Source organism: Mesoplodon densirostris, chromosome 15 (assembly GCF_025265405.1).
Source record: "Mesoplodon densirostris isolate mMesDen1 chromosome 15, mMesDen1 primary haplotype, whole genome shotgun sequence".
Lineage (NCBI taxonomy): Eukaryota > Metazoa > Chordata > Mammalia > Artiodactyla > Ziphiidae > Mesoplodon > Mesoplodon densirostris.
In genome coordinates, this window is record NC_082675.1 from 11328290 (window position 1) to 11344257 (window position 15968).

The following is a 15968-nucleotide window of genomic DNA, read 5'->3' on the forward strand; positions in this document are numbered from 1 at the left end:
GCCATGGCTCACGGGCCCAGCCGCTCCGCGGCATATGGGATCCTCCCAGACCGGGGCACGAACCCGTATCCCCTGCATCGGCAGGCGGACTCTCAACCACTTGCGCCACCAGGGAGGCCCCCATGGTGTAAAATATTATAGGCAGCTTACCAGCTTACATCTCAGCAACTCAGATGTATGAATTAAAGGTAATTAATTAAAGGTAATTTCTATTGCAATTGTAATAGAAAAACCATTTCAGTATCATGTTTCTTTCACTTTTTAAATAGTTTATAAAATCTAGATTTGTTATTATATGCCAGATATTCACTTCTGAATACAGAAAAATAATAATGACATTTATATATCCCGAAGCATTTTCTTATGGTCTTTTCTTTCATCTTCACAAGAATGGTAGTTCACAATGGGTACTACTGATATTATCCTCACTTTACACCTGAGGAAACTAAAATGTAGATTTAAAGTCTTGCCCAGTGCCACACATAATGAGTCAGCGGAAAAGCTGAAACTGACTCACCCTGAATTATTTTTCCATTGATTCTCAAACTTTAGTATATATCATAATTACCTGGATGGCATGTTATGAACTCTGGTTTCTTCCAGGTAATTCTGATGCAGGTATTCTTTGGACAACATCCTGAAGCATTCCATTAAACACAAAGAGAAGCACTCGTTTTCTTCTGAAAGTGTTTGCTTTATATCTTTTTTACCCCCTGTGAATTTCTGGGCTTTGGACAGCTCAGACTCAGTTTGAAATTCTCCATTTAGGAAAATGTGTGGAATGTATAAATGCCCAATATTGGGACTCCTGGTCCTCAAAGATTGAAAATGATAGAGTGATCTAGGAACAGAATCTTCAGCCATTGAAAGGGCTTTCCTTGGTTTTAGTCTCTGAGACGAGCTCACCATCCTTTGGTGCCACCTAGGGGCCGGTTAGTGATTTTTAAAAGAAGACATTTGATGGTCCAGGTAAGGAAGGAAAAGAAAAACGCGGGAGAGGATTGGGGGAGATGCTCTGGAGATTATCTTTTACTCCTTATAACAAATGAAATGGCATTTATACTTCAGATATTTCCCCACTAGAAAATAAGCCCTTGATGGGGATGTATTTGTTCACTGCCCCATTCTTAGTGCTTAAAACAGTGCCTGACACATAGGAAGTTTGTTGAATGAATAAATAAATGAACGATTAACAACTTTGCTCCAGTAACAGATGCTGTGCTGTTTAAAGGACTTCTCTTCAAATAGATGGAAGGCTCAAATATGCAAGATATTCTCAACCATGCCAGTACACAAATGTTACTGATATCTCTATGAAAATGATCTTGCATTTTCTCCCATAGCAGATGCCATTGGAAAAGAGAGGCACCCTATTGTTCTGATTTAAAGTTCAGCTCAAGGGCTTTCTCCTTTCCTTGCCCTTCTTAACTAGTAGTAATAACACCCTTTTCGGAAATCTTACAGCATAAAATCTTCACCTCTTTTATATCACTTATCACTTCCAACCTTGCACTTTTTAAAAAAAATTTTACACATAAAACTTATTTTCCTGTATTAATCAAGCTTCTTTTGTTTGCGTGTTACTGAAATTTACTTGAGCTGGCTTAAACCAAAACCAGGGGGTTTGCTACAGAGATATAGGAATGTTTCATAAAACCCAGTAGCAGTCATACAGCTGGACCTACAAGGAGAGCTTAGAACCAGTCAGGAACTTGGGCATCAGTCTATTCCCTGCACTTCTTTCTTTTTCGTTCTTCTTGCTCTGAAGCCCAGCTTCCTCTAATCCTCAGCCCTCATAGCAACGGGTGCCTACCACATATGTCGTTTTTATATGCCCCTCAGTTCTAGCCACACATGGAGATTAACTGTCTCTGAATCCAAATTCCCAGGAGAGAAGATAGATTGATTCAGTTTGCTGTGAGCTGAGGACATACTTCAATACATGTCTATTACAGCTCCCTGTTAGAGTGTTAGCAAGTTGATCGCCGAGTGATGGCTTAGTAAGTATTTTTAGGTACCCAGAGCGCGCACGGTTCAGACCTTTGATATAGTGCCATTTAGGAAATATTCTTGAACTGGGGAACGAAAAAATTTCACCCAACTTCCTCCCTCTTTTTTTTTTTCTGGTTTCCTTTCCCCCTTCGACAAAAGAGAGAGAAAGACATGAGTAAAACTGGGAGGAGCAGAATGAATAGATCTAGAAATGACCAAACAGACGGTAATGGAAAAGATGAAAGGAGAGAGATCTCATCTGCTTTTTCCCAGTGAGCCCTGACAGCTGAGATTTTGAAAAATAGATAGTTGGCCTACTTCTGATACATGCAAAAACAGGGTGTTTCCCAGAAAACTAGGAACACTGCAGACATTATCCGTTTAACCCAGCGATTCTCAACTCTGACTGCATATTAGATCCACCTAGAGAACTCTTAAAACTATTGACGTCAGGGTTCCATTCCAGACAGTTATCAGAATTTCAGGTTATAGGACTTAGGCATCTTACGTTTTAAAAGCTTCCTCACATGATTTTAATGGGCAGCCGGCCAGGATTGAGAACCACTGGCCTAACTAAAGAAACACTTATTTAGACCCATGCATAACACATCACCTAATTAAGATTCACAGCAGCCCTGTGAGGTAAGAAGGGGTCAGGTAGAATAACAGTAATCCCATTTTATGGGTAGAGTAGTTGTAGTGGCTGTGAAGTTGCCCAGCTTGAAAGTGATAGATCCACATATAGAACCTCTGTCTCCAGGGATTGTTCATCTAGTCTCATTAAGTCATGCTGCCAAACACTAATGGGCTTAATTAAGAGGCAGTTAATAGTGCCATTCCTTGCCATCCCTCACCGAGTGGTGCCTTCCCTCCAGTTTGTCTCCATTCATCTCTCTCCGTGTATCATTTCTTCCTGAATGCAGGAACTAAATAAAAAGAGGACACAGAAGGAGATGGAGCATGCCATGCTGATCCGGCACGACGAGTCCACCCGAGAGCTCGAGTACAGGCAGCTGCACACATTACAGAAACTCCGCATGGATCTGATCCGGCTACAGCACCAGACTGAACTGGAAAACCAGCTGGAGTACAATAAGAGGCGAGAAAGGGAACTGCACAGAAAGCATGTCATGGAACTTCGGCAACAGCCAAAAAACTTAAAGGTGAGAGGAAATTTCCTGATTTATGCTCCAGGACACAGCCAGGTTGGATCAGTGGTTCCTACACCTGGATGACTGTCAGAGTCACCTGGGAAACTTTGTAAAATTACAGATTTCAGGACCCCACAGCCACTGAATCAGAATCTCCAGGGTCTGGGTAAAGAGATGTTGCAGGGCAATATGATCTCTCCATTTCTTCTTTGTATCCATTATGCAATTTCTCTGACCCCTTCATGACCTTCCCTCTCTAAAATTATAACACATGGACTAATAGCAGTCCATAGTTCTAATCCCAGGAAATGAGGAAGTTACCTGACAGGAATATAGCAGATAAATTGTATCAGTCATGCCAGTCAGATAATTGGTTGTAGCTACCTTGAGTGCTATTCTATTGAGAAAGACTCTAAAGCCACATCCACACTTAGTAAGGAAAAGTATGATTTATTAGTGACATCTGTCCTGGGCATGGGAATTGGGAGTGATATGCCAGACATTTATTATCCCTGCACTAGAAATATGGAACTGCTTTGGCCTGCACTACCTCCAGAGAATTTTAGCTGACTGCTAATTAACAAGCTATATGGACTAAGCCATTGCTATTTGTCAAGGGAGTCACTGTCAATGTTGACAAAGATATAAGGCCAACCTCAACCGCACTGGCCTTCTTCCTCTCTAGCCAGATCCTAACCTGTCTAATTAGTGATCCTTGTCATCAAAACCCCTCCATGTGTTCATGAAATGTACATGTGACTATCAGGCAACCTGATGGAATGCCTTCTGGGCTTATAATAGTAAATCCCACTTCATCCTTGCCAAAATGCATATTTGATATTGCTACATGCAAGTAGTGGGAATGGGTTATGATGTAAAGTATAATCCAATGTTGCCCTTTATTGATTTTTCAAGGAAACACAGAGCAGTGAGAGATGGCTCATACATTGCCATCCCCTTTCTTCCTTGGAAGTGGAGGAAAACAGTTAAAGGGGGAGGGGGAGGGGCAACAAACAATAGAAGACACTGAAGATTTTGACTAGGAAACTACTGAAATAATGAGCAATCTTTTAACAAACTAAGCTTCATAGTATTCCAGAGTCTTCTTAGAGTTGTGATCTTGTAACAATTCATTTTTAAAAATCTATTTGTAAATTCAAAACTACTTCTGTTCATTTGATATAAAACCAAAGTATTTTAGGGAGGGTGGGAGGGAGGGAAACGCAAGAAGGAAGAGATATGGGAACATATGTATATGTATAACTGATTCACTTTGTTATAAAGCAGAAACTAACACACCATTGTAAAGCAATTATACTCCAATAAAGATGTTAAAAACAAACAAACAAACAAACCCAAAGTATTGGTAGAGTTAACACCTGTCTATGACACATGTGTTATTTTCATTATTACTGACTAGTAACGTGGGTCACTGCACCAAAAGACAGTTGGTCTCAGCACCTATATTGTATCATGAGAATGGAAGGCTTTCTGTATTTACTAATGTGTCTTTGTTTTCCTTTTGTCACTTTTTCTGTACAGGCCATGGAAATGCAAATTAAAAAACAGTTTCAGGACACTTGCAAAGTACAGACCAAACAGTATAAAGCACTCAAGAATCACCAGTTGGAAGTTACTCCAAAGAATGAGCACAAAACAATCTTAAAGACACTGAAAGATGAGCAGACGAGAAAACTTGCCATTTTGGCAGAGCAGTATGAACAGAGTATAAATGAAATGATGGCCTCTCAAGCGGTAAGTGGTTAGGTTCGGGGCCACGGCTTCAAGAGCTTTGGGAATCAAGAAAATTCAAGATCCAGCCTTTTGGTCCCAAGATGATTCTTACGCACATTTAGGATATTGGTGTTTTTCTGCCCAAAGAACTGAAGGAAATGACGACGCTGAATAAAGCCAAGCCAGAGCGGATACTTGCTGGAGTGTGTCTTATAAGATGGAACTTGAGGAATAACATGCTAAATCAGACCTGTGGCACATAGGGACTTTGAGGGCAAGATGTGATAGATATTGCATGTAATATCATACTCTCATTCATCAAAGATTGCACAACTAATGTCAGGCACAAATGAATAGACAGACACATTCATTCAGTAAACTTTTACTAAACATCTGTGCTCAGCCCTCTGCTGGGCTCAGAGGTAGAGTGATGAGCTAGAGAGACGACAGTGGTCCCTGTCCTCACACTTCTGTCAGTCAAGTAAGGAGGTCAGATAATTAAGCAATAAAAATAAAACATAAAAGTGCTTTGAAGTGGGAGGTGACAGGGGCTATGGGAGGATGAGTAGGAACAACTAATCTGGTCTAGGAAATGCTTCCCTGCAAGAGCCAAGAAGCATGAAGGAATTTATTGAAGCAAACAGGTTCCATGGAAAAGGGCCTACACACTTTTCCAAAAGATGGATAGTGTACATTTGGGGACTGAAAGAACTTTGATATGAGCCCAAAGTTCAAGGAGGAGGATTGTGGGAGCCCAAAATGGAGAAGTCATAAAGGTCTTGGCAGCCAGGGATGGGAGCTTGCCTGGTGATTCAGTGAAGATTTCACAAGGAGATGAATCTTAAAGGGTAATAGTTGATCAGACAAGCAGAAATGGAAAAATTATTCCTGGCAGACGATACAGTATATATGAAGACTCAAAGGCCTAAAAGAGGATGGCACGTTTGAGAAACAATGAGTCGTTGATATGGCAGGAGTATAACGGGCAGCTGGTGGATAGTCAGGGGTCAGAGCCTCAAAAGCTGGGAGTGTGGACGTTATTCTATCAGCGATAGAGAGCTGCTAAAGCCTGTTTTAAGAAGGAAAGTGACAGGATCAGATGTGTGCTATAGAAAGATACTGGCAGTAATGTGGCAAATATAGGTAAGGAGACCTGTTAGGAAGCTATTATAATAGTCCAGGAAAAAAAAAATGAAGGCATGAACTAAGAGAGAACATGCTAATGGAAGTGGTGAGAAGGGAGAGAAGGATTTGATAAATATTTAGGAGGTAGAATAGATAGAACTTAGGAACCAATTTGAGAGGTAGGTTTGATAACAGTGGAACAAGTCATCATTTTACCAAGATGGAAAAATGGAAGGAGGGGTGAGTTTGGATGGATGTCTAGAAGATACTTGACTCATTATCTGAGCTCTGTGGGTTTCTAGGTAGAGAGGTACAGAGATGGAAATCTGTAGTTCAACAAGGTGTCAGGATTAACATCAAAAAGTTAGCCATTGTTATATGGGGGCAGTTGTAGCTATTCGGAATATCTGAGATCTCCTACGGATAGGAGATAGTATTAAAGAGGAAGAGGACTCGGGACAGAGTTGTGGGCATCAACATTTGAGGGCTGAGTAGAAGGTGGACCAAAGAAGATGAATAGCCAACAGTATGGAAGGGGAACCAAAGAGAGTATATCACAGAAGCCAGAACAAAAGTTTCTAGTTGATGATTTCAAATGTTGCAGAGAGACCATTTGGGCCCAGCAGTGGCTTTGTCCATTGTTTGTCACAGACAGTGGAGTGGTGGAAATGGAAGACATTCTAAGTAGATTGAAAAAGTGATTATAAAGTGAGATAGAAACTGTAAGTGAGACTGCTTTCCCCAGATTCTTGTCAGTGAAAGAAAGGAGAAAGAGAGCTATAGCTAGAGGAAGAGACAGTTAAAAGAGGTCTTCGATTAATTGGGAAAGGCTTAAACATGTCCTTAGCTGAGGATCAGAGCCAATGTAGTTCATTCATTCATTCATTCATTCATCCAGTAAGTATTTATTGAGTGCCTCTACTGTGCCCCAGGCATCCAGGAATACTGTGGTGAATAAGACAGTCATCGATCATGTCTTCATGGAATCTATAGAAGAGTGAAGGAAACAGACGTTGGAGAAGTCTATGTGTAACAGCAGAGCAAGGGCAGTGTGCCCACTGAGTGTAAACCAAGAGAGCTAGGCTGGTCTGGAGAGTCAGGAAAGGCCTCTCAGACACAATGATTATTTAAGCTGCAGTGTAGGGAGCACATTCTAGGCACAAGGAACTACATTTGTAAAGATGGGAAAGACCATTGCACTTTTAAAGAACTCAAGTCCGTTGTGTCTGGAATATAGAGAACGAGGAGGAAACTAACATGAGAATAAGATGAGAGGGGTAAACGGGGACAAGATCATACAGGGGCTTGTAAGCCTTCTTAAGAATGTTGATCTCTATCGTAAAAGCAGTGAGAAGCCATTGAAGAGTATTAAGGAGGAGACTGACATCAAATTTGCATTTTTGAATGATCGCCCTGGGGACACATGGAGAATGGCCTGGGAGGTGACAAGCGTGGGTGTAAGGCGGTCACTTATAAGGTTGCTGCCTTTACCTGGGTGTGAGGGAGTGGTGGCCAGACTCAAGAGGGGACAGTCAGGATGAAGCAGAAAGTGACTCAGCTTGAGAGCTAGGCAGGAGGTGGGACTAGGAGCATTTAGTAACAGACTGAACGTGGGGAGTGAGATGGTGAGGATGACTCCCAGTCTCTAGTTTGAGCAAAATAGTAGATGGTGCCATTTATCTATATGGTAAAAAAGGAATTGGAGATTGGGAAAGTGGAAAGGGAAATATTAGTTAATATTAATCATGTTGAGCTTGAGGCTGGGAAACATCCAGATGCAGATACCTCGTGTAGAGTGGATAAGCTAGCCTGGACCTCAGAAGAGAAGTCTGAAATAGAGGTGTAGCTGTGGGAGTCATTTGCATAGAGATGGTAATTGAAGCCTTTGGAATACATGAGATTCCTTAGGAAGGGAAGTTAGAGGGAGAAGAGCGCCCATGACAGAGCCCTGAGGAACACCCACATGTAATGGCCCAATAAGGTAGGGAGTAGCTGGAAAGGAGAGGAGGGAGGGAAAAACCGAAAGGGTGTGGTGTCTCAGAAAACGAGAGTTCAGGAAGGAAGGGGCAGTCCACAATATCAAATGTCGCTGGGAGGACAGGCAAGATAAGGACCCCTCCAGGGTGGTCATCAGTGACCCTCCTGTGAGCAGTAGAAGGGGAGGTGTAGGAACAGAATGAGGAGTGCAGACGGGTTAAAGGTAAGGAGAAGGGGAGAGAGTTGGTAGGGACAAAAAGGTTGATGGGATTTTGGTTTTGTTCATGTTTGTATTCTCAGCATCTGCTACAATGCCCGGCATACAACAGGTGCTCAATGAATGTTTGTTATATAAGATGCGAGAGAACAGGATCAGGAGTATAGGTTCATGATTGCTCTTGAATAAAAGGAAAGAAATAACCCTTCCTTCTGAGGCAGGGAGGAGATAAAAGTACAGATGATAATTACGGCAGTCCTTTACTGCCCGCTTACCACGGGCCAGGCACTGTTGAATTTTATAAGTGTTATTTCATTTTTGTGAAACCCCTTTGACCTTTGAAATAGTTACTTTTTTAACCCTAATTTACCTGTGAGGAAACTGAGGTTTATTGAAGCCAAGTCACTTGCTTAGGGCAAGGGTTGGCAAACTTTTTCTGTAAAGGGGCAGGTGGTAAATATTTTAGGCTTTGTGGACCAACAGAGTCTCTGTCACAACTACTCAACTCAGCTATTGTAGTACAAAAGCAGTCATAGATAACATATAAATGAATGAGTGTGTCTGTGTTCCAGGAAAACTTCATTTACAAAAATAGGCAGCAAGCCAGATTTGACCCTTGGTCCATGGTGTACCAACTCTTGACTTAGAGGGTCACTTAGTGGTACGTAGCTAGTGGTGGAGCTACGATTGGAACCCTGTTTGGGGAGACCCTGTAAGCCTATATGCCAGGCCACTACTACATTATGCTGCTTCTGTCACATTCTTTCTTGAGTTTAATCCAATAGAGGGAACAGACATGATATTTACCTATACCTTTATAAAACTTTTTAATGGATTTGGTATGTGCAACTTTGGGGGGTGATGAATACCAAATACTGGAATATCCCCTGATTTCTAGACTGGCACTTCTTTAGAGTCAGAGCTGGTACAGAATAACACAGTTACTGACATTAATAATAGAATGCCAGAAATAAGAGAAGATGGGGGTGTTTCATGGTCTAAATTGCCTGTAGAATGAGCCTCTCACCCACTTGGCCAGGGCTCATAACAATTAACCAAGCCAAGTAGAAAAGAATAGACTTTCATTCCCTTTATTGGTAAGAAACCTCCCACATCAAGAGGGAATCGATAACAATCTCCTTGGGAGCCAGTAATCCCTTCGGCATTTATCTGTGAAGCTGTTGCTGCTGCAGACTGACTGTTCGTTCATTGTGTCTAGTGTCTCTTCTCCCTTCACTTCTCATTGGGAAATGAGAAGAGCAGCATCCTCTCTAGTGGATTTTAGTGAAGGCTGGTTAGGGTTAATTATTAGAAAATACCTTGGAAATATGATTCTATTATTTACTTTGTGTTCATTTGACATAGTATATTTCTCCAAAGCACTAAAGAAGACACTATGCAAATAACTTTCTAAAACTATTCTAATAACATTTCAAAAAGTCATAGCTCAGTCAAGATACTAAGAAATGTTATTAATTGTCACAAATAGTACAGAAGAGGGAAGGCAGCCTAAGGTGGAGAATAGGTATCTTGGCCAAGTGGTCTCAATGGAAACATGCAGATATACTCAGGGTAGACAGACTGTCTAATTCAAGGGTTCTGATCTCATAGTTCCCAACTGAACTGAGGGCCTGCTAAATCTAGACCAAACCAAGTCCGGTGGGACAGGAGGGTCTTCATCCCTGAACACAGTCCTGTTAATGGCCCTAAATCTTCAACTGTGCTCATTGAAAGGCTGGCATTTCTGCTGGCTGGCTTGGTCCATTGCCCACACAGGATCAGTATCCTGGTGTGTAATACAAAGTACAGGTGCTACAGGGAGCAAGGGAAAAACTTTATCTGGATTTCACTGCTTCAAACCAGAATACGCCCCGTAAGATTATCAAGGCTACCTTCTGTGGGGAAGAAATTTTGAACCACTTGAGTTTTAGATGGCTGGCCATAAGGATAAAGTATAGCCAATGTTATAGGGACCAACTTTACTTGCTAGGAGTGTAACAGTACTGTGGTATTCCTCAAATGTTATGGAGATTGGACTCATTGTTTTTAGAGCTAAGGATATCTAAATGTATAATGGTTTGGGGGTTAAAGATATCTAAATATGGAAATGGTTAGTCAAAATAATGATAACACCGGCTATTTACTGACCCTTTGGTATACATCAAGAACTGTGCCTGGGATTTTATATGAATTCTTTCATTTAATTCTCACACCAGTCTTAGACAATAGGAACTATTATTGTTATTTTCTTGAGATGAAGAAAATGAGACTTGGAGATGTTAAGTGAGTTGCCAAGGTTACACACCTAAGTGAATGGTGGGGCTAGAATTCCGTCTCAGGAGTCTGCCTCCAAAGCCCACAGGCTTAATTACTAGAATGTGGAGCCTTCCTGACTCCTGCTAGTGTGGTTTTAAGAAAACCAGGTTTCCTTAAGAAAAGAATGTTTTTGTTTTCTTAAGAAAGAATGTTTTAAGAAAAGGAAGTGTTTTTAGAACTTTGTAGCCCATTGGGCAGAATATACTATTTTTGATTCCTAACTCTGAAAGTACCCCCCACTGGGCATCTGTTTTTCTGAGAGACCTGTTTCAGTCCAAACAAGGAATCATCTTCCAGTAGTCACCAAGTTCTGTAAGCTAGGAGCGAATTACAGTGTATGTCTTCTGTACCCGCAGTTACGGCTAGATGAGGCTCAAGAAGCAGAATGCCAGGCCTTGAGGCTACAGCTCCAGCAAGAAATGGAGCTGCTCAATGCCTACCAGAGCAAAATCAAGATGCAGACAGAGGCACAACATGAACGTGAGCTCCAGAAGCTAGAGCAGAGGGTGTCTCTGCGCAGAGCACATCTTGAGCAGAAGGTATGAGCGTGTTGTCAAGGGTCCTGTACCGCTGGGTAGAGAACGGGCATGGCTCTGCCTGTGTACTGGGCGATTTAACAAAGGCACTGTTCCCCTCATACCTGCTTTGATACTCCTAGTGCCCCTAAGAGGTAGGCATAGTCCCCATTCCACAGGCAGGACACTGAGGCTCAAAAGGCTTAATTAAGTTACTTGCATAAATCTGATCCCACAGCCTAAGTTCTCTCTATTATATTACTCTGCTCGGAAACCTTCCACCTTCACAGCCTGAGGACTGACACAGGTTACTGGGTAGTTGATTTGATGTATGAAAGGTACTGTGAGTTGATAGCATGGCCCCTAAATGTCGTGAGGAGGCCAAATACAGATTTGGTTTTTATTCTCAGCTATTTCTAAACCAAAAGAAATCACCAGCAGGGCTCTTTAAAAAAAATTAAAATGAAGAGAGGCTGATATTGCCATACATAATAAATGTTATCAGAATTGAAATATTCATTGCTTTAGATATTGCTGAGGAAGATGAAGTAGAAAAGATGTCATAAAGCGTCTCAGAGCTGTTAAGCATGTATTTGCTTAACCAGTTATTCGTGCTTTCTTCTGGTAGTTCCCAGAGATCAACGTGAGAGACTATTTTCCTGCTCTAGAACTAAATTGCTAATGACCCAGGGGGCTTTGGGCTCTCTCTGGGAAAGCAGCACAACTTAATTGTGCTTGAGTGTCTTTTAGCTTCTCCCGAGCCATCTCCTGCTGAGATAGGACAGTGACCTAGATCGGCCCAGCTGCTTGGCTTGCTAGAATGGCAGTGCTGGCCCCAGGTGGCCCCAAACGTTTTTATTCTTGTGAGCAAGTTTTAAATGTGATGGATTAGACACACAACATTTATCACAGGACTCTCCCAGCCTGCCCCAGACTAGTTTACTCTTAGTTCCTGCGTGTTTGTGTGTCATCTGTGTGCATGTTATGTGTATATATATGCCTGTCGGGAACTCCTTTCCATTAAGAACTGTTCATTGTGCTTATTTCAGATTGAAGAAGAGCTGGCTGCCCTTCAGAAGGAACGCAGCGAGAGAATAAAGTACCTATTGGAAAGGCAAGAGCGAGAGATTGAAACTTTTGACATGGAGAGCCTCAGAATGGGATTTGGGAATTTGGTTACATTAGATTTTCCTAAGGAGGACTATAGATGAGATTAAATTTTTTTGCCATTTACAAAAAAAAAAAAAAAAAAGAAAGAAAGAAAGAAAGAAAACAAAAAAATTCAGACCCTGCAAAACCACATTCCCCATTTTAACGGGCGTTGCTCTCACTCTCTCTCTCTCTTACTCTTACTGACATCGTGTCGGACTAGTGCCTGTTTATTCTTACTCCATCAGGGGCCCCCTTCCTCCCCCCTCCCGTGTCAATTTTCAGTGCTGGCTGAAACCTGGCCATCTCTTCTATTCATAGTACACGTCACAGTATCGATGTGATTCAAAATGTTTCAGTGAAAACTTTGGAGACAGTTTTAACAAAACCAATAAACCAACGACAACAAAAAAGTGGATGTATATTGCTTTAAGCAATCACTCATTACCACCAATCTGTGAAAGTAAAGCAAAAAAATAATAATAATAATAATAAATGCCAAGGGGGAGAGAGACACAATATCCGCAGCCTTACACCTTAACTAGCTGCTGCATTATTTTATTTTATTTTATTTTTTTGGTATTTATTCATCAGGAATTAAAAAAAACAAAGTTTTATTAAAGATTGAAAATTTGATACATTTTACAGAAACTAATTGTGATGTACATATCAGTGGTGACATATTAATACTTTTTTGGGGAATGGGGGGTGGGTGGGGTGAAGAGATCTTGTGATTTTTAAGAACCTGCTGGCAAGAGTTTAACTTGTCTTGAGCATATTCTGATTGTATCATAATCATTTTCTGCTGTTGCAGAGGATGTGAATACACTTAAGGAGCTCACAGAATCCCAGTAGCACAAATTGGGCTTTGGCAAATCGTGTATTTTGTGTATAGAAGGAATTTAAGGAGAGGTATTACTTATTTTCATATTGTATTTTAACTGTTTCTCTGATCAAATTTTTTTACTCCCTCCTCCCAGTCCCCCCCACCTCCCTCCTTTTCCAATTCAGTATTTGGAGTTCAACACTGTCTCTCAATCAGATCATCTTGATCTTTTTTCTTTATTTCCCTGCCCCTCCCTAAGTCCCATATCTTGGTCATAAATATTGCATTATTCACACTTTCAAACTGTGTATTTTCTTACAATAAAAAATGATGAAAAAAAAAAGGCTTTACTTCTTTTGCATGCACTTTAAAAAACAAAACATTTTTCAGGTTCCAAGGAAGAGCATGATAACTGTCAGAGCTTTTAATTATATTTGTAAATAAAAGTGTTCATCACATTGCCTTGCTGTGTTATTGTAGCAGGAAGTTTCCCTTCTAGGTTCGTCAGCTCCTAAAGCAGAGGGAGAGCTGCCCTCCAGAAGCTGTTCTCCATGGCCCCTCAAGAAGAACCATTCAAGATTTTCAGGTAAAGCCATGTCTTCCAAGTTCTTCTGCAGGGCTGAAGATGGGGTTGCACTGTCTGAAGGGGTCAACTGCACCTTTTTACCCTTGAGAATAGAAGAAAGCACATGTGTGCACATGCACGTGCACACACACACGTGCACACACGTGCACCCACAATGCGCCAGTCCTAGGACCATGTATTGCTGAGAGAAGTGAGGCACCTTAAAGAAAAGCAGGCTATGAAGTAGACATTATAACCAAATATTTGAAATGATCGTACTGTAATAGTAGATTCCCCCACCCCTCTAGTCACCTTTTACTAGAATAACTTTATATACATGACAATGAGGTAGTAAAATCTGTAACTTATAGGAAACGGTTTTGGGGTCAAGACAATCTCAGTAAGATCTCATTCTCTTAGGGTTCTGAGTCCTAGTCATTGAAAATTAATCTCTAGCATGATGACTTGAAGACCACAGTTGAATTCTACAGGATATTCAGTCATCACAGACAAGTGTGATGAGTCATGTTCACTGTGACAGACTAACCCAGAGAGGTATACTCCAGAACTCACAAAATGATTATCAACATGGGCTAACCCCAACTGTAAAGGCTTTAATAATTAACACCCAGTTTCCTGAGCCGCTTAGGTCATTAAAGTTTCCATATTAGGTACATCAGAAAGTAATATTGGAAAGGACTCATAATTATCCACGAAAAATAGGTAACCTTTATTGCATTATGCTTACCATGTGATAGAAGTCTACACTAAGCATTTTGTAGATGAGGAAATAAGCTCAGATCAGGGTAAATGCAGGGAGTGGAGTCTGAATCGAGAGCTGTCCAATTTCTGAACCCACACACCTAAGAATAGTCACACTGCCACTCAAAAGGACATTAAATCAGTAAGAAAAACTTCTTGTTTATTTCATCCACTTCTGTCTGTAGTGAAAACTGTCTAGCTAGCTTGTGTAAAGTCCTTATGTTTGTGAGATTATAGGTGCTGATCTTTATAAAAGTTCCCTCTCCACAAGTTTGTCAGTGATGTGTCCAAGGTAGAGTTATCAGAAGGAATGTGGGTCTGTGCTCCTGACACCTGGTACAGACTAAGTCTTCCAACTCCTTCTAGTACCTGAGGCAGTGAGAATAGACAGGGACCAGAATAGTAGCAAGAGAACAGGTATAAAAGAAGTACTGGGGGGCTTCCCTGGTGGCGCAGTGGTTGAGAGTCCGCCTGCCGATGCAGGGGACATGGGTTCGTGCCCCGGTCTGGGAGGATCCCACATGCCGCGGAGCGGCTGGGCCCGTGAGCCATGGCCGCTGGGCCTGGGCGTCCGGAGCCTGTGCTCCGCAGCAGGAGAGGCCACAACGGTAAGAGGCCCGCGTACTGCAAAAAAAAAAAAAAAGAAGTACTGGGATGGGAGCAGAGAGCCATTGTCTGGTATTATTCCAGCATATACAAAACTCCCCTGAGTTAAAAGAATTGTTATAGGTTTGTCATAAATATTATAATGGCTGCTTACCTTTGATTTGCAACTATTCATTCAATGAATATTTACTGCGCACCTTATATGTCAGGTACAATGCCAGATGCTTAAGCTTTGTCAGTGTATCTCAAACAGGTAAAGACCCTCACCCTAATGGAGCTTACATTAGAGGTAGGAGGAAAATGGTAACACATAATAATTATAATTTTAAATGATCTTACTTGGTAATAAGTGCTATAGATAAAGGAAAAAGGAAAGAGGAAGGGGGGTCAGAAGTGCGAGGAACAGCATACATTCAGCTCATTCATTCAGGAAATATTTATTGAGCATCTACTGTGTCTGGGGATGTAGTAGTAAGTAAGATGGATAGGGTCACTACTCTGCTTAAACTCATGGTTTAAATCTCCACTGAAAGAAGTAAATAAGCAGTGGACTAATTTAATCAACAGTGGGCAAAGACAAGCCATTACAATGCAAATGCTGGGTGCGACCAGGAGTTTAAAGGAACTGAAACAATTACAGTCATAGGGAATATCAGAGAATATTTACCAGTGATGTCTAGTTAACAGCAAAAATTTACTTACTGAATTTACCACTGACTGTAAATATTTGATTAAATATTGAAAAAAGTATTCCTGGGCAACTGGAAACGTGCCCATGTAAGAATTCGATATACCTCTCTGATTTTAATTTTTTTTAATAAATTTTGCCATAGAAATGATAAAACAAAAAAATGTTTTGTTGTTCTAGTTTGGCATAGCTGTGTGCTTTTCCTGCTGATTACAACTAAAAAGTAGACAAAAATGCAAGAGCAACTATCTGAGGATACTGAGAAATAAAAGCAGGTGGATTGTGGAGAAGCAACCTAGACAGAGGAATGAAGGCAAAATAAAACCATTCTCAGATGAAGAAAAA

At 41.1% G+C, this 15968-nt stretch overlaps 1 protein-coding gene across 2 annotated transcripts in view; it reads left to right on the plus strand.

Moving 5' to 3' along the window:
- TAOK3 (TAO kinase 3) overlaps window positions 1-13413 on the plus strand; it is a 191260-nt gene extending 177847 nt beyond the window's left edge. For both annotated transcript variants that reach the window (XM_060118610.1, XM_060118609.1), the window contains 4 exons: window positions 2916-3155; window positions 4686-4898; window positions 10869-11051; window positions 12077-13413. In XM_060118610.1, the coding sequence (XP_059974593.1) occupies window positions 2916-3155; window positions 4686-4898; window positions 10869-11051; window positions 12077-12238 (798 nt within the window). In that variant the 3' untranslated portion in view covers window positions 12239-13413. The remainder of the gene's footprint in view (window positions 1-2915; window positions 3156-4685; window positions 4899-10868; window positions 11052-12076) is intronic.
- The last annotated feature ends 2555 nt before the right edge of the window (window positions 13414-15968 follow it).